Source organism: Solea solea, chromosome 2 (genome assembly GCF_958295425.1).
Source record: "Solea solea chromosome 2, fSolSol10.1, whole genome shotgun sequence".
Classification (NCBI taxonomy): Eukaryota; Metazoa; Chordata; class Actinopteri; order Pleuronectiformes; family Soleidae; genus Solea; species Solea solea.
In genome coordinates, this window is record NC_081135.1 from 36,016,024 (window position 1) to 36,035,830 (window position 19,807).

General features: G+C 41.5%; 1 protein-coding gene and 1 long non-coding RNA gene across 2 annotated transcripts in view; one reads left to right on the top strand and one right to left on the bottom strand.

The window, feature by feature from the left end:
• The first annotated feature begins 441 nt into the window (after window positions 1–441).
• The window catches only part of LOC131448236 (contactin-associated protein-like 5), a 120,602-nt gene continuing 101,236 nt past the window's right edge, over window positions 442–19,807 (top strand). Inside the window, exon 1 of the mRNA XM_058620518.1 lies at window positions 442–524. Within this exon, the coding sequence (XP_058476501.1) occupies window positions 452–524 (73 nt within the window). The 5' untranslated portion in view covers window positions 442–451. The remainder of the gene's footprint in view (window positions 525–19,807) is intronic.
• On the bottom strand, window positions 9,139–19,353 carry LOC131448248 (uncharacterized). Its single transcript, XR_009234184.1, has 3 exons — window positions 19,243–19,353; window positions 19,028–19,099; window positions 9,139–9,507 (listed from the first exon to the last, which is right to left on the bottom strand). It is a non-coding gene; the product is annotated as an uncharacterized LOC131448248 (long non-coding RNA).

Below are 19,807 nucleotides of genomic sequence, written 5' to 3' on the forward strand. Positions count from 1 at the left end.
TATATATACATATATTTATATATACAATAAACCTGTCTTTATTTGCACACACACACACATGCATGTCTACAGTAGGAGCTCGTGCTGCTCTCTGTGGATCGTTGCTGTTGCTTGTGTATTGCAGCGCCTGCATGGGCATCACTGTGCTCTTGTTCTTCCAATAAAGACACACAGAGAGAGAGGGAGGGAGAGAGGGAGTGAGGGAGGGAGAGGGAGAGAGAGAGAGAGAGAGGCTGTGGTTCACAGTAAAGGGAGTGTCGTCGTGGAAGGAAGGAAGGAGTCTGCCTCTCCACTTCAGTCTCCTTCTATGCCTCCGCGCTGGAGGAGCAGGGAGGATTAAGCGCCCTTGTCTGGTGTCTCTCTCACTCTCTCACACTCACACACACACACACGTTCTCCCGCTCTGTGTATCTCTGCGGACGCGCGGATAAACCACACCACGCCTGGGAAGATGTTTTTTCTGTTGCATATGGTTTCCCTCTGCACTCTGAGCGTCTCTAGCGGAGCGTCCGCCGCCACTCACTGTGAGTATGTGTCCACCAAGCTCACAGCTCACCTGTGAGCCGCGCTGCTGCTGCTGATGCTGCTGCTGCTGATGATGCTGCTGCTGCTGCTGTTTCACCCCCCATCCTCCCCAAGTGGCCGCAGACTGCGAGCTTTAACGCCTGGCTGCGAAGCTTTTGTCCCCCGCTGTTGCAGAGATGATGCTGGTGCTGATGATGCTGATGATGCGGGTGGAGATGGGGATGGAGAGAGCGGAGAAGACGCATCTTGACTATTTGAAGCTGCGCTGTTGCTGCGTGTGTTGAACTTTGTGTGTGTGTGTGTTCTTTGGTGTCAGTAGTACAGATGGTCAAGTTGATGTTTCCTGCTCACACTCAGAGTGAAGGTCAAGCAAACAGGTCCATTTCTCTTCACGCGCAGACAGGTGCAGTCTGGAGAGCTCGCCCTGCAGCGCGCTTCTGTCAGACGCACACACACAGACACACACACCTGGCGCTGCATGTTGTGTGTGTGTGTGTGTTTTGTATATTTGTGTGGTTTTAGAGTGAGTGTTTGGAGCTGCTGCTGCTGCTGATGATGATGATGATGATGAGGAGGAGAAACTGCTGACTGGCCACGGATGAACATGTACAGGCGGCCGCTGCTGCTCCTTTACGCAGGTCGATTCTTCCTGTATAGACGTGCAAATATCCAAACACACGCCCGCTGGAGCTGCGGCTGGAGGCTGAGTGCGTTTATTTACAGTTTAAAGATGAAGCTGTACCCGATTCCTTCATGCCCCAGTGATGCGCAGCGGTGAAATAATCAGTTATTGATTAGTAATATATCAATCAGGCAGGGCATGTGTGTCTTTAGTGTAAAACATTGGTAAAAACTAAAAAAAAACGGCTCCAGATGACATTTTGTTATATTTAACATTGTTTTTGATCATAAACTAGTATTTGTAATTCATAATATCAGCAGGATACATGGGTTTAATTTAATTCAGTTTTATATGTACTAAATCACAACATGCAGACCTCATAATACTAATAAGAATGCTATTTATTATGATATTACTCTAGAAAACACTACTTTCCACACATCAATGAGTCTCTCCAGAACAAACTGAACATCATTTCCCTTCATAAGTGTTGAAATCAGCGCTTGTTTTTGTTCAAAATGTGCGTGTGTTGGTGCTATAGAACAACACAGAGGTCTACATGTTGACGTCACCTGTGACATCACAGCACAAGTCCATCATCACATGTCTTTTGTTTTTTTGTGGAGTTGGGTTTGGGGCCTGGTTGGCACTTCCTGGTTTCCCTCATGAAACAACAGCCCCACCAGTGAGTCCAAGGACAGACAGACAGACAGAGAGACAGACAGACAGACAGACAGAGGGAGGTTTGTGGATTGATACGCAGCGGCGAGCGGCAGCTGGTCGGACCTTGTAAACAGGCGCCCGAGTGAGTCCTTTTTGCTGTTGATTTTACAGTAAACGTCAGATTCCATTAGACACTCGCTCCGTCATGTGGAATTCCATGAAAGGACAGTAACACGTGCGGCTCTCTATGGTGTAATTGATTTCATTTACGGCTCCCGTGTCCCTCACCAGCGTCTCTGTGATGCCGCAGCGTATGAAAGAGAATGGCTTAAAAAGGGGGTGGGAGAGGGGGGAGAACCACACACACACACACACACACACACAGTGGTAGTAACACGAGCCCTCAGAGAGCTCAGACCCTCCACACAGGGCTTTCACTCTTTGTCGCCTGAAATTTGTACATTTTTAAACCACTGGGGAACTTGTGGACGTCTGTGGACGTGTGTAGAACTTTACCTCCTTATCGCCGTTACCGTCTCACATAAGCATAAGAAAGTTCATCCTGTCACTGAGATAGATGATGAACGTGTGCCGCCAGTTTGGATGAAACTTAGTAGAGTTTCTGATGGACACACCAGATGTTTACATCAACATCAGACTGCGTTTTAATCTCATTTGAGGTAGAGTAGATACTTTATTAATCCCCTGAGGGAAATTATTTCTCTGCATTTGACCCATCCTAGAATTAGGAGCAGTGGGCACCCACACTGAGTAGTGCCCGGGGAGCAATGGGGGTTGGGTACCTTGCCTTTTCGACCTGGTGGGGGACTTGAACTGGCGACCTTCCGGTTACAAGCCAAGTTCCCTTTCCACTTGGCCACAGGCTGCCTACAGGACAGACGTACAACCAATCAGATCGGGATGACACGTGCGAAACAAACACGTTGTTGGAGTCGTTTTCTTGGAGCGATGGGCTATCTGGTGACGGCGTTTAACTCTAAAATTACAAGCAACAGCTGATCCTCAGTGGGTCCCAGGATGGATGTATGAAAAAAAGCTCCAGCACCTTCGTGATTGGTTCCATTTCTTCCTTGTGGAGACTCTGTCGTTGGCCAAAAAACGGCGTCCACGCCGCACGTGTCCGCAGATGTCGACTGGTCCATCAAAACAATATAGTCAGGAACATGAAAACAGGTATAAGACATACGACAGCAGCAGAGGAGGAGGAGGAGGAGGAGGAGGAGAGTCTGTGAGCTGCTTTTATTACCAGACCAGGTTGGAGGACTCTGACAGTTTTATATGTTTTGTTTTGCTCCCACCTGCTCCTGAGTAATGCCCCCACATGTCCTTGGTGCTGGTAGTGCTTCACCTTGAAGAAAACTACACACAGCACTTGGAGATTAGTCCTGTGTGTGTGTGTGTGTGTGTGTGTGTGTGTGTGTGTGTGAAATCTAAATTCCACTTAAATGGACTTTGATTTAAGAAGTAGAAGCTGACTATTATCTGTACATTCCGTTTTATTGGCCTGACTTGCACTGTCACTGTATGTTAGAACAATTATCACAATTAAAAAGCTTCATCTTAACATCTGAGAACAGTAGAAAACACGGTTTGCTGTCAACTAGTTCACCTCACTTCAAAAGCTTACAAACAGGAACATAAGAACGGCCCCCGAGTGGGCGGGGTTGTGTAGGTTGTGTGCACATGCAGGCTCGTCAAGGTGTCCATTTTTAATTCTCTGAATTTTTTTGAACACATCCCATTTAAAGTTCTTATCAAGTTGTATTTATTCTGGTGCATGAGCACATTCTAAATGTTCCCAAAGACACATAAAGTTCCTCCGTTCATTCCAAACATAGTTTTTGTTGATGGATGATTTTTAAAATTTTAAAGAAGTCATTAAATCAGCGCATACCACGAGCGAGCGAGCGACCGAGTGACCGAGCGGCCGACCGGCGTCCGCTCGATCTGTTTGCCTCTCCGAGGAGCACGAGTGACGCCGGGCTTGTGTTGGGGTTTAAGCACTTTATGTTAAGGTGAGCCACTGAGCTAAACTGACAGGCGCATTACTCATTGATGACATGTGCCGTGGTTCTCAAATGTGCGCTGTGATCAGCTCTGACACGCTGTGCTGGGATGAAATGGTGAGATGCTGCTGGAGGTCAAAAAGCTGCTCTCATATTTATCACCGAGGAACAAAAGGAGGAGGAGGAGGAGAGGATGAGCGAGGGCTGGGTGGGGGGTGCAGAGATGTGTCATGGTTGGTTTGTGTGGGGCGGATGCTCCCCCCCCCCGGAGTTACTTTTGCACTTTTGTTTTGGCTTGGCAAAGAGGCGACGACACACGCTGTGGGGATGTGTCAGCACTTAGTCTGTCGTCATGCAGCGGGAGTTAAATTGAAACTGTGGCCACGCGGCCCTTTAACAGTAATTGCTATAGGGTTAGCGAGAGAGAACCGCTCAGTGCATTTAATCTCTCGCGAATGAGTTTGTTTCACGTGGTAACAGGAGGAAGGCCGCGTGGTGGTGCGGCGGGTAGTAACCTCCACTGAGGTGTACAGTTCCAGCATGACTCGGTGCTATTTTTAGTTCCTGCTCTGGCAACGTTCCAAATGATCGGTCAGAGACGTCCGACACAAGAATCGACGCGAACGATGGCCAACTGTTGATTTAGTTAAAAATACTTTATTTTTTTATTTATTCTGAAGCATGACGAGGAGGAGGAGTCTGCGTCTGTCCAGTCTTTCAGACTCCTCAACGTACAGTTAAAGACTGGAAGACCTCGTAACTAACAACCAGCTGATACTCGATTATTCAATGATCAATCAATTACTAAATTAAGTGTCAACTATTTTGAGTTTTCTGATTTGTCAGCTCGTTAAATGTGAAGGTTTTCCGATTTCTTTGCTCCATAGAACGAAGAAATCATTCAAACTTGAGCTGAATGTTTGGTTTGTGGACACAAACATCATCATTTCCAGGTTTTTGGAAACCTGGAAACCAATTACGAAAGAATTACATTGAGTTAGGTGGATGTTTTACCACGTGTTGTTTTCCTTTCCCACAGAACAGAGGATTTTCTTTTAAAGTTACCAATAACATTTGTCAAGTCGTTAATTTGACTTTATTTGTCCGAATGTGTTTTATTTGTCACCGTCTTTTCTCATTTGATGTAACTTGTTAAGACAAAGTTAACAACAAACAATGATTTACAGTTACTACACATCACGCCGTTGTTATTCTCTTACAAACGTCCCCTAATCACTCATCGATCGTTCATGTCACTCTTGTTTTAATGAAGATAATTGACATAAAACCGTTATGTCACTTCTATTATGGCTTTTCTCTAAGTACTTTTTTTCCCCCTCCCACAGTTCAAAGACATGCAAATTGGAGTTAAATCAATAGCAGCCTCTAAATGTGTCTGTCTGTCTCTGCATCTGTCCAGAGGTTTTTCCTTTGCCTCTCGAACCCCCAATGTCAACGCGGATCATCTTCAGCTCCCCTGTGACCCTGGAAGGATAAGTGCTATAGATGATCAATGGAAGGTTGGAACGAGTTGCACGGGTTTGTTGTTTGGCGACGTTTCAGACTCCGCTCTGTGTTTGTTGACGCTCTCTCTCTCCACCTCGGAGTCGCGTTTGAAAACTCAGCGGTTTGTGACAAGGATCCTTATCGCGCTGGACGTAACCATTAGAAGATGGTAAATGGATGAACGCGGCGACCAGCAGCAGCAGCAGTAACAGCAGAGACTAAGATAGAGCGTGGCTTGAGAACCCGCGATCGATCGGTGGATCCGGTGACGACACGCGAGACGTTACCGTTTTTGACGTTATCTCAAAAAAAGGAACATTTTGGAAGCAGAGAGTGAAAATAAGTGCCACTACTTTCCTTATCCATACGAGGATATCACTTAATTATTAAACTCAGAATTATGAAAATTCTCAGTAAATAGAAGATACCAGAAGATGTTTGCGATTAAATATTTAGTCTATGTTAAAATAAAACTAAAAAAAACTGGACTTATGTTTCACAACTTCCAAAAATAAATATAAAAACTAAATAAAAAATAAAATGATAAGTCTAGCATCTTATGAGAAGTGCATACTGTGTAAAACACCCAAATGAATCAGGTTTCTTCAAACTTAAGTTATCAGGTTATAAGAAGACGTATCGTTTTACTTTATGTTTGAAGGAATTTGAGTCATTAGCTTATGTTAGCATCTTTTAAACACCTTTTAAAATCAATTAAGTTCATTACACTTACATTAACTAGTTTAATACACACGTTAAATACGTTTAATCACAGTTACGTCACCGAGCTGCCTGGAATACGTTTTGAAATGGGAGTTGCTTTGTTGTCTTAGCTTAGCTTAGCATAGCGTAGCTTAGCTCAGGTTGTTTTGGTCGAGTTTGCCTTCTTATAAGTCCCATTTTGTGAGTTTTATTTTGCACTGAATGGTCTCTGAACTATTTTACAGTCTTCAAACACATCAGTTCTTTCACATATTTTTTCCTTTTGACTTTCTTTTCTTGCTCGCTGCTGCTCATCATCTTCAGCCCGTGAAACTAGTCCAAACGTGGGTGATCATGTTTTGTCCTCACTGAGTTAATTGCTTTGCCCCATGCTATGCTTTCAATTTAAAAAAAACAACAACAACAACACAATAGTGAGTTGAACGCAAAGACTTATTCGTGGGAGTATTGGCTGAACAAATAAAAACGATATATCCTTTAGAAATCTGCCAAAAAAAAAAAAAGAAGGCGACGACTACGACTTCCTTTGCTTTGGCTCGGAACATTTATTCGATGCAGTCGTTCAGGCTCTTTGCCAGGAAGATTTAAGTTTAAAACAACAGCATTTTTGTTTACTGAAATGGAAATCAACTGAAAATGTGCTCACGGAGGCTACGCGGCGTCCAAATAATTCATTATGTGCCGCATGTACTGCCGCGTTTAAGTATTAAACATTGATTGAGTGTATGTAGGTGAAAATTAACATTCATTCAGACACTTATTAACTTGAATGTGTGTTTTGAGAGTGTCGCCACACATTTATCACAGCAAAGAGTGCAAACCACCCCCCCCTCTGTCACTGGACATAAACTAGTCCCAGGGAGCCGTGTTTCCCCCAACCGGTGGCCGTTTATCCTCCTCAGTCGCCTGCATCGTGACCCCCAGTGACGTGTTCCACTAATGCATCTTTGTGTCAGAAAAAGAAATGGCGCGCGCATGTTTGACGGTGGGAATCATACCTGTGGGCTTTGTGTTTAATAACCCTCTGCTTTGCCTTAAAACCACAGGGCTTTAATGACATTGTCCACATAATCTGCTTCACCTTCACTTTTTCCTTCTTTTTTTTTTTAATATACGGTCTTGTCCAGCGTTTGGCTTCTGTTAAGCCAGCGCTTTCCTGCCCTGAGTGGAAAACCAGAGGCTTTCATTAGCAGCGAAAACGACCCTCTTGACGACGGGTCGGTTGGAGGAATATTGTTACAGTTACAGTGAGTTTGTGCACAGCAGGTGGAGAACGCCGCGCCAGATATCCATCTTTTATGAGCTGGAATCTGTTCCCCCTCAAGGCGAAAGCACCACCCACATATATTTACTTAAAAATGTCGTGCGTCGCGTTGGCTCAGCAGGCACACACTTCACAACTAATTATTTCCCATCTGAAGCACCTGGAATGCACTTGAGCAGAGCTGGCAGAGCTGTGGATGTGTGTGTGTGTGTGTGTGAGATACAGCTGCAGATCCACTCATTGCAGATTCATTCATTGCTAATGAATGTGGAGCAGCCAGTCGACGAACACCTACTGCAATGCACATCCAAGGCATGATGGATTTATTAGAAGCTAAATGAGGCAGAACACCGCGGTGTGTGACAGGTGCACGGGCACTTTTTTCTTTTCTCTCTCACGTTTGAATACACAATCAACTTCTTCCACTTTAATTTATACATCTATCTTGGCATTAAAGCGAGCGACTTTCACCCGCGCGATCATTTTCGCCTAATTGCGTTTGCACCTGCAATTAATATGCGTCTCCCGCGTTCACACTGAGATCTGATTAGCATCGCATCACTCCGTCTCGCTGACGTTTGCATCCCCCTCTCGCAGCAGCAGAGAATGGTACAGTAGATGCCCGTCACCCTTGAAGCTCTGTTGTTGTTGTTGTTGTGTTTGCTTTTATAATCCGAGGAGGGGAAGAATACTGTTCTCTCTCCCTTGAAAGATATCTGTACTTGAGGACTGAAGAGAGCGAACTGCTTGGTCTGTTTCCCGGCTAATGGCTGCTAATCTTGGAGGCCTATCATCTATCGCCTGAAGATTAAATAGCCTCTGGGGACCGGACATGTTTTTTTTTCTTCTTCTGGTCTAGACAACAAATTACACGCATAAAATGCAAAATTGGAGTCTAAGTTGAGGGATGGCACACGTGTTTCTTTTAATTATGTGATGGTTATGTCGTTTAAAAATAAACGCCAGAGTGTAATGACACATTTACTCGTTCCAGTAGCTGTTAAACATGAAGCTGGAGCTTTTTGGGGGGGGTGTCAGTTTGTTCCAGTGTGTAAGAATTAGTGACATCTAATGGTGAGACTGTAGAATGCAACACACAGAGAATCTGCTCACTACCAAAAAGGACGGACTACTTTCTCTACAGTCTTTTTTCTCTTCTTGTGTTGGTTTATTGTTGGGTTGATGGCAGCTTCTGTAAACCAAGGCCCTTGCCTTACGTACACCGAAAAAAGGCTTATTATTCTAAGTCTACGGAAAGCTAATACATTACGTTGTGAAAGTTCATCATGTCTCCTGATTGAACTTAGTTTTTTCCGAAACTGGTTCACGGTAAGGAAAGAAAAACTTCCTTTTGTCTAAAAAACTAACCATAAAATTAAGCGAATTATACACTTTTACACATATACTTATAAGTAGTCAGTTTCATTTCTCCCCCGTGTGTCCGTGGGTTTTCTCCGGGTCCAAAAACTTGCAGATTTGGGGATTATAGGACACAAATCAGGGGTGTCAAATGTAAGGCCCGGGGTCCAATCCGGCCCACAGGATGAATTTGTTAAAATTTCACATTGCGATTTAAATCTAAACGTAATGTCAAATAAAATATTTTTCACTTCCAGATACCTGTGACTAAATGTAAAAGCCCAGTGTGATGTGTAAATGGTAAATTTAGATATTGTTGAAATTGCACTTATATTTCTCAAGAAATTTCATGATTTGTAGAAAATATCCTTCATTAAATGTAAATCAAAGGAGAAAAAAAAAGAGTTCTTGTTCATAGGTTATTATGTTATTATTTTACTGGTCCGGCCCACTTGAGATTAAATTGTGCTGTATGTGGCCACAAAAATGAGTTTTACACCCCTGCTCTAAATGGACCGTACGTGTGATGTGTGAGTGGATGGTTGTTTGTCTCTATGTGCAGCTGGGATTGGCACCAGCGACCCTCATGTGGAGGATAAAGCGGTGGTAGATGAGTGAGTGAGTGAGTGTTGACAGTCTGGATGTTTAAGTTAAGCAGGTGTGAAACTTTCCATGTCTTGCTTCTTGCTGTGTGACCAAACAGGAGCCACAATAATGTCTGTTGCCCCTTTAACGTCAGTCTGCATATGAATTGAATGCAGCTCGATGCATCTCGGTCAACGGTTCCGCCTCTTTTGCTCTCCACGCGAGCCGTTTACCTGCCAGCAGAGGAAGTATTATTGGGTTTATTCACACGGCAGAATCTGTTGAGCAGAGATAACATGGCGGCGAGCTATAACACAAAATACTTGTTGACCGCACAGTTACACGATGTTTGGACGATTGCGCCGCAGTACGTCTTTGGTGGTCTTTCATACTTTCGTTTTAATTCATTCAGCTGGGAATAATGTGCAGCTTAAACATCTAAAGACACTGTGCCATTACTTGCCACCGCATTGCACGATATGACATTGCAATGACAGTATAGAGATATGATTATGCTACGAGGATTACGCTCCTGACCACTGTCCGTCCACAGTAGCGTGCGTGTACAGGACTGATTTTATCACATGCGGGTTGTTACTCTTTCTTTTCGTGTCAGTTTTTAATTATTGCACCGTTTTATTTCAGCAGGACCGAAGGGAGGACGGAGGAGCTTAAAGAATTTACTCTCTTTAAGCTTTAAAACTCTCTCTCTCTCTCTGTCTCGCCAAGACAACAGCAACCGAACAGGAAAAACAAAAAAATACAGCTGCAGCAGTTTGGCATTAAAAATGAGCACTAATAGAAGATTTAAAAATGAAAACAGCATAATTAAATTGTCTACGACTGTAGTCTAGTCTCTTATAGCACTAGTGCCACACAGTACTTTGGTTTTTGTTGTCGTTGAAGTCTCCATCAAAGCTGAATTTGCACAGAGAGGCACTGCAGAGCAGAAACGACCGTGTTTCCTGACGCTTTGCTTAAAAATGAGTTAATGCAGCGTTTCGGTGCAACTGCAGCTCCACGGGGACATGAAGAGACTTAGAGTTTTCATATCACCCTTGTGAGAGCACGTTATTGTTTCTTCTCATCCATTCCTATTGATTTTATATGGGGGGGAGGTGTCACAGTGTCTGTGCACAGTCATTCAGGAGCATTAGATGTCATTTTCTCCTGTGTCGGTAAATTACTGTGCGTTTAATATTGCAGCACATTGAATTTTACATCACAAATATGGACGTGGCTCATCTGCACACTGTGGAATACAACAGTGCAGTTAATCCTGCTGCTCTGCCATGTTTTCCATATGTTCAGATTTTTATTTTGATGCCTATTCATAGTATTTATAGTATCTGTCTCTCTACCTCCATATCATACACTGTAAAACATTACACAGAGTAAATAGCTACAAGTAACTTTTACAGCCAATTATTGTGTATTTATTCACAGTGAATTACTGTATTGCTATTATTTAATGTTCTAAATACTGTGCATTATGGATGTTTGCTGTAACTTCACAGTTATGCCATATATTACTGTGATTTAGAAGCATGATTTTTCTGTGAACATTTGTTGCTGTGATTCGGCCAAAATTTCCCGTTGTTTTTACTCTCCCTTCAGAGTTATGCCATATTATTGTGATTTAGCAGTATTTTACTTAATAAATCCAGTATTTTTTGACTGTAACTCTACAGTATTTTCATGTATAAATACTGTATTTTACTGCAACCACAGTAATTTCAGGTTTATTGCTGTGATTCAGCAAAAAATTCCCGTTGTTTTTACTCTCCTACAGAGTTATGCCATATTATTGTGATTTAGCAGTATTTTACTTTATAAATTCAGTATTTTGTATGTAACTCTACAGTATTTTCATGTATAAATACTGTATTTAATGGTAACTTCACAGTTATTCCAGTTTATTGCTGTGATTCAGCAAAACTTTCCCGTTGTTTTTTCTCTCATTTCAGAGTGATGTCATATTATTGTGATTTAGCAGTATTTTTACTTTATAAATCCAATATTTTTGACTGTAACAGTATTTTCATGTATACATACTGTACTTAACTATAAAAATCACAAAAGTTGCTGTTTCCTGTAACTGCCACATCTATAATAATTTCACAACAGATCACAAATTATGATATTGATGATATTGTGTCGTATGGTATCTCGGTAATTCCAACGCATGAGATTGTTTTTTTTCTAATTTTTAGCCAAATCTATCAATGTAATACCTAAGTATAACATTGTTTTTATTGCATTGTAATCAGAATTCAGCTTTTTAAAAAGCAAAGACGGTAAAAAAGGGGGGCCTTTATAGTGTTGTCAGTGTCCGGTTTTTAAGAAAATGCTTTTTGATTGTAACAAACGACAAAAGAATACAATGGACACACGATATAAGACTATTTAGAGAAATAATTTCTGCCCGTTCTCCCGGGAGCGGTGGGGAGGAAAAAAAAAATCCATTGTGATGAATATGGCGCCAGTGAAGGTCTTTCCATCTCCAGCTGCATTGGTCACACGGCGACGCTGCACCGACTCCCAATCCATAGCCTGCAATGAATATGCTTCAAATAGCTGTGGAGTCTGAAAGTTTCATCCTCTATTTATTTTCCGTGTTACTGGCAGAGGGTTTGAAAGGATTATCAACACCCACTTTCTATTGACTGCGCCAATAAGATGGATGGAATAATCACCGAGGGACGGTTACAGTGATGAAAAATGAGGCAAAAAAAGAGATCCTGCTCCAACATTCAGAGCCCAGAATGAACAAACTGCGCTAAATCACAAGGAGGAGAGAGAGAGAAAAAAACACACAAACCCAGAGGTCTGCTTCTTGCCGTCCTGGATTTCATATTCTGTATATCACAAGTTATTATGATAATTATCTTCGAATCAGACACGGACCCGGGTTTTCACGCTCTTATGATTTGATATTGATTACGTTGTATTTATGTATATAGAACACAAAAAACACAACAACAACAACAGCAAAAACAAAGAAAAAAAAGGATTCTTGTAATCTGGAGGTGTTGGTTCACAGCTCTGGCGTGAGGATGAATGAAGCTGCACTCGATATGGTTTATGTATAACTGTGACCCAGAGAATAATCTAATTTCAGGAAGGGGGCAAAAACACAAAGAAAACAGTCCACTCCGTGTGCAGCAGTGTCTCTAATCAAAGTCGTGCACTGCAGCACAGAAGGCAGTGAATCTGAAAAGCCTGTGGGCTGTTCACTGGTCTAAATATTAACAGTTAAGAAATCAATGCTTTTATCTCCTCGGTGCGTTTTCTGGGCGATGGCTCCATTAAGTTATTGGCTACAATCACAGACCGAGTCCTTTAATAGTGGATGTAGTCATCGGATCCTATACTTTACTTCAACTTTAAAATAACCAAGGTGTTTTTACAGTCGAATTTTCTGCACCTCATCCAAACACTCACAGTCCTGAGTGGATGAGCCTAAAGTGATATTATTTGAGTGATTTTGCAATAGTCAGATGCTTTGTAAGGCCCTTTCTGGTTTTCTCCAGGTTTTTCCAGTTTCCTCTCACCGTCCAAAAACATGCAGAATTTTTTGTGATTCGGCAAATTGGACACTAAATTGACCATAGGTGTGAGAAGCTGGGATTGGCGCCAGCGTCTCCCACAACCCTCATGTGGCGGATAAAGCAGTAGAAGATGGATGGATGGATGGAGATGCTTTGTCTACCATAGCACCAAGGAGCAGACAAACCCAACCAACAGCCATGTTTAATTATACGGTAGCTGTTCTTCGGCTCTCCTATATGTGGCCAAAAGATCATCATCATCAGTGTTGTAACTAATAATTATTTCCAATTATAGACCAACCTGACTATCATTATCTTGAATGACGTGCCAGGGAATATCATAAAATTGTGAAGAAATGTCAATCGTCTCCTCCCGAGTCAAAGATGAAGAAAAAACTGAAATATCAACAGAAAAATCATAATTTCAGAAACTTAAAAATATATCAGTAAGATGACGTAACATTTTTTTTTTTTTCAGCTTATATTGATTAGAAAATGACTGATTATCGCTTTAACACCCAATGCTTGTTAAAAAAGAGAGAAAACAGGATGTAACATGTTTAATGAGATAATGTGTTATCGCTCAGCGTTGGCGCCAAGCATGGAGATTGTAATGAAGTTTTTTGTGTCATGCTGTTGGAGAAAATGACTGTATATTGCAATAATTACAGTCTATTAGTGTATATATGTAGTATATTATTTCATTGGTAAGCTCCAGGGTGTTCAAAGAAGCCATGTTATCTTCTGCTTCTCTCCAGCCTGTTCGTAATTTTTTTTTACCCGGAGAAAAGTCACCAAATGAGAGAACGAGACGCTATTGGCTAATGGGGAATGACAGCTTTGTTACCACCGGAGCTGCTGCTGCACTCACACAGTATTGACAGGAGAGGCCGAGCAGGAAAAATGACCCTAATTAGGAGTGCTAACGGATTATTCCAGACTAGCGGTAACACAAGATTTGCCACTTAATTTACAGCCGCTGTTTAAGTCCATTACTGAGTAATCCAGGTACAAACGTGTGGCTCCAGGAAAATAGTTTTGACCGGCGTAAATATTGGATATTTTGATTTTGTCACATTTGCATCCACGGCCATTCTGCATTTCTCTTTGTTGCTTTGTCTGCAGCATCATTATGCTGGTCTATGCTGGTCTATGCTGGTCTTTGTTGGTCTATCCTGGTCCCCCAACATCATTATGCTGGCCTATGCTGGTCCATGCTAGTCTATACTGGTCTATGCTGGTCCATGCTGGTATATGCTGGTCTATGCTGGTCCCCCAACATTATTATACTGGTCTATGGTGGTCTTTGCTGGTCTTTGTTGGTCTATGCTGGTCCCCCCAACATCATTATACTGGTCTATGCTGGTCCATACTGGTATATACTGGTATATGCTGGTCTATGCTGGTCTATGCTGGTCTATGCTGGTCCATGCTGGTATATGCTGGTCTATGCTGGTCCATGCTGGTATATGCTGGTCTCTGCTGGTCCATGCTGGCATATGCTGGTCTATGCTGGTCCACCAGCATCATTATGCTGTTCTTTGCTGGTCCCCCAACATCATTATGCTGGTCTATGCTGGTCCACCAGCATCATTTTGCTGGTCTATGCTGGTCTATGCTGGTCCATGCTGGTCCACCAGCATCATTATGCTAGTCTATGCTGATCTATGCTTGTCTGTGCTGGTCAACCAGCACCAAACCAGCATAGACAAGCATGGAAACTATGCTGGTCTATGTCAGTTTTCCCAGCAGGGAGTACAGATCCAGTCAAATTGGCTTAAGGTTTGCCCGAATACCTACAGCTCAGGATATTTTCCATTTAAATGAACTTCCTAATTCAGTCAACCAACAATGTCCAAAGTGCCCGAACCAACTTAGTCTGGGGGTTTTAACAAGCAGCCTATATCCATACGGTGCGTCAATATGCTTTTATACATATACTGTGTCACTGTCGAACTCGTTTGGTCTGTTACAGCAGCAGCAGCATTGTCGTGGCAGTAAATATTTCAGTGCAGACTGAGGGCACAGCACGGTGACACAGGCATCCTATCTATAAATGTGTCTTGTCTTTAATGGCCACATTCTATGCAGAGCACAGGTGTGAAATTACCTCTCACCATGAAGTGAACCAATCCTTCGAGACAAAGTTTTTAAGAAGCCACTTTTTTTATCTGCATGAAGCACTGCATGATAAGAACTCTCTCTCTCTCTGAAGAGGATCCCTGAATGTAATTAGATAGATAGATAGATAGATAGATAGATAGATAGATAGATAGTATAAAAGTTGGTTAACGTTGGTTGTAGGTAGGTAAATTAGTAGGTTGTTTAGTTGGCTGGCTGTTTGGTTGGGTTGTTGGTTGGTTGGTTGGTTAGTATTGATTGGTCATTATCAGTTGGTTGGTTGAATGGCTGATTGGTAGGTAGGTTGGTTGCTTGATTGGCTTATCGATTGGGTGCTTGGTCGTTCGGTTGGTTTGTTCATTGGTTGGTAGGTAGGTAGGTAGGTAGGTAGGTAGGTAGAGGGAGGAGTGGCTCAGTGGTTAAGACCGGTACCCTGTATGCAAAGACATCATGGTCCCAAGTGCAACTCCACCCCTGGCTGATTGTACTCAATTCCCTTGTAAGTCGCTTTGGATAAAAGCGTCTGCTAAATGACATGTAATGTAATGTAGGTAGGTAGGTAAATTAGTAGGTTGTTTAGTTGGCTGGCTGGCTGATTGGTTGGTTGGTACATTGGATGGCTAGTTGGTTGGTTGTTAGGTAGGTAGGTCAATTTGTGGGTTGTTTAGTAGGCTTTTTGGTTGGTTGGTTTGTTGGTTAGCATTTATTGGTTATTATGATTAGTTGGTTGAATGGCTGATTGGTAGGTAGGATGGTTGGTTCATTGGTTGGCTAGTTGGTCATCCTCATCATTGGTCGGTTGCCTGAATTGTTAAAGGTATCAGCTTATATGTCTATATAGAGGCTTACTATATAATACATCAGATTATATCTTAAGAGTAAGATCATATTTCGTGACATTGGCACAGCATAAAAACAGTTAACATTCCCTAAAAGGGTATAAATACCACTCAATATGCATTTCACGACCTTTGGAGTTTCCAGGGCAGTACTCACTGTAGCCCATTATTACCCCTGATCTGATGTTATCTCATTATTGCCATATCTTTACCAAGCAGTTGTGTAAAATGCTTCCAGTAATCCCATAAGCCATCGGAAAATTAACACAAATCCTGTTTCACTACATTCCTGAATGAGGGAGCTGAATAATTAATGTTTGGCAGATGAGATGTGTAGCCGTCGATATGTAGCCCAGTGAAACATCCTGCCTGTAAATGGCTCTGGAGTAGGTCCCTTTAGATTATATGCAGTGTTCAGAGAAATGAAGTGTTACAGTATCCCACACAGTGTTCCTCAATCATTCGTATCGATGTGTGCTTCCTTGAATTCAGCCGGCGCTTGGTACTAATTGTCAGCCAATACCTCAGCTCCACTCAGGCTATCGCCGAGCAGAGGTCACGGAGCTGCTAAGTCCGTTAGGCCCTGTGAGGTATCATATGAAGCTTTATCGGTGCCACACAGGGGTCTGAGGCTGCTCTGTTACTGGATACTATCACTGTAACCTTTGATATTATTGATGCTGTGGTCTGTGTTGACTGAACTCCAACAGTCTGCCCATGCTCGTGTGGGCTTTATCGCTCGTATATAGGTGCTATGCGTGTACTTCCAGTGATCCGCTTATAAATGAATCAATCAACACGCTTTTATGTAGCTATATGTTGTTAATCTCAAATGAGAAGGGCGTTAAAACACCCCAAGAGGTGGGTGATATCTAAGTGACACATTTCTTTTTATTCCTAATCTCGCTCTCTAATGACTTTCTTCTCGTGTTGCTGTCTCCAGTTTATCAAAATAGTCAATCATAATTCATTAGCCGACATTGTTGCTTAACTTGTTTTTGCCGCGTACTCAGAGCAAACAAACAGTTTGATATGGAAACCGTTTAGCTTGCATTGTAGTGAGAGCGTTGTGAACTGTGGCTTTGACTGCATGTCAAATAAGACCGAGCCACATGAAAACAGTTGTGGTAACTGGTAACTGCCAATCATAATTTACCCCATGATGTTTTGTTTCAGACGTTTCAGTATGTGTTATATTTTGTTGTTATTTCTCTGTTGTTTCTACATATTGGCCTCTTTCTTTGTTTTTCTGAACACAGTAAAAAGTCAGAGGAGTAAAAACTGACTACTCTTTGCAAAAGGTTTCCTAGGAATGCAAACAGCTCTTTCAGCTCTTGAGTAGATGTGCAAAGACAGACATATTCCAGCTTTCAAAGATCCATTTTCACATCTCATTCTCTTTGACTTCTGCGCTTTGAAATATTAAAAAGTAGAGCTAAAAAAAAAGAAAAAAAAAAGTCATTTAAACCACTGTAACCCTGTAAGAAATATTTCAAAAACCTGTTCAAAATTTCCTGGACATGACCTATATAAACACCTATTTTTCTTTTATTCATGAGTTGTAAAAAGCGGTGGAAGGAAACATTTAAATCCTTTTCCTTAGATAAAAGCATAAATATCGCATCGTAAAAGGCTCTCCGTTACTAGTTGAGGTAATCCATACATCATTTATCAGGGTTTTAGTTCAGGATGATGTAGTTAAAGTTTAAAGTACTACTATCTCTTATGCACAGTGGCTCACAGAGTACTTTATTATTGCATATACTGTGATCATATACTCAATGCATGAGGAAACTACTCCATGTGCAGTAGTTTGATGGATTAAAATGCAGTTGTGTATTTTTTACTTTTGTAGCATATACTGTATAGGCCAAAATATTATAGATTTTATTTTTGATATTTTGTATTCAAAAATCTGTGCTCTTTCAATTTAAGAGTAAAAACAGGATGAATTCTGAGATTAAAGGCAGAATTCGAGATTAAAGTCAAATCAGAAATCTGAGATTAAAGTCAAATTTGTGTTATTCAAAAGTTTTATTTTTTTTCTTTCTCTCAATTTCTTTTACATGTGGCCCTCATACTCTTCTGTAGCAATGTATAATGATGCTAAGTATTTTTATTTTAATCACAAGGGTTTGACTGCTCACTCTAGAGGAGCAGTCCAAATGAGAACCCTGTCATATTCTATATGGCACGTTTGCTGTCTCTGTTTTATATATATGTACTTCAACTATTTTTTATGTTATATCCAAGAAGAAGCGCAGGCTCACTTATATTCCGTTTCGAGTCATGTCTACTTGACTTGGACACGTAGAGTCAGCTTCACGTGCAACGTCAGGTGCTGCTAAAACTCCACATAACGGTAGCCTGAAGTGGTGAATCTGCCTGTGACACTGTTTTGGCCAACTTTAGAATCTCCTAATAAAGGAGAACCAAACACAAACAGGGTTTATTTCCCTCCTGGTGCTCTAGAGAAGCGTCGTCTGGCAGCTTTTGTACACATCCATTTTAAACGACCTCGGTAGAAAACCCCCAACAAGCACGTTTGTTTACACTTTTTCCATCTTCTGAATCACGTCACCCGTATCATTGGTTTGACTGTGCGTACGTCCATCTACCTGCGTATACGGAGGCAGCGGGAGGTCACTGCACCCTTTACAGATGCATACTCATTCTCAAATGAGATTGAGATGCAGTCTGACGAAGGCCAGACTCGTACAACAGTCTCTTTGTTCTAATAATTGATTTCTTTTTGAAAGAGCACCTGTTCTGTGCACTTCTGTTTGGCAGCTAATGAGCAGAGGAGAGCATTGGAAAAAACAGAAAAGGTGGGGGGGGGGGGGGGCTGCATGTACAGTATGTCTGAGTCGATTCCACTCTCAACTGAATAGATGACAATGTTTCAAGGATCTCAAATGAAACCTGTGTTCGCTTCTTCTTTTGGAGTTCTCTCAGTGTGCCGTGTTTCGTGTTTATTAATAAAAATCTTACAGGAAAAAGAGTAGAATGAAAGCTCTCCCGCGAAATGAAAAGGACTTTAAATAGTACAAAGATATTGGCAATAAAAAAAAGAAAACCTTCAAGGATATGATTTGCAATTTTAAAAAAGAAGACAAACATATTGCACTAAAGGCATAGATACACATGGATGACGTGTGCAGTAACAACATCCCACAGCTGCAAATACTCAAAACACCAAATGTCAAATACATGTCAGAGGAAACTGCAAATGAACGACTTACTGTTGTCATTTGTTTGTTGAATCCACACAAGTATCTTCACCAGATCCAGAATGCGATTTATCCATTGTTTTGCTGTCAATGGGGACAGCAAAGGAACTACATTTTATACTTATTTTATTTTATAAATACCAATATCAGTCAGTGGATTTACACCAGGATAAACTACTGTGCCATGAAGACTGCGTGCTAATGCATTAGCCAATTCAAACACTCACGACATGACTCCGTTTCAATGCTGTTGCTTTTTGATTCCCTTTAAATTTGTGTGGTATCTTGTTGTCGCAGCCAGTATAGATTTAATTTAGATTAGATTTAGTTAGAATGATTAATGCAGGATTACGTGTTACAGTGTAATAGCATGTGCGCAGTTAAAGGCGTTAAAGTGTTTGCCTGAAGCATTTTGCTCTTAAAGGGAATGGAGTGTGGTATCAAGGACCTTTGATTTAAAGGGCATCAAGGATCTTTGATTCCTTTGATGGATGATGGATAGATAGAGAGATGGGTAATTTACTAGGAGCTAGCAACGAGAAGCTAGCTATTAAATTAGCTAGATTTTTAGCTAGCTAGTTGGAGAAGATAGATAGATAGATAGATAGATAGATAGATAGATAGATAGATAGATAGATAGATAGATAGATAGATAGATAGATAGATAGATATCACGTTTCCCCTCCATAAACCTCAAATGACAATCAGTAACAGCATGCTAAACCACTTAAGATATTTATAATCCATTTAGAAGTTTTTGTTTTTAGCCTTCTATGACGTGTTTTCTCTGCT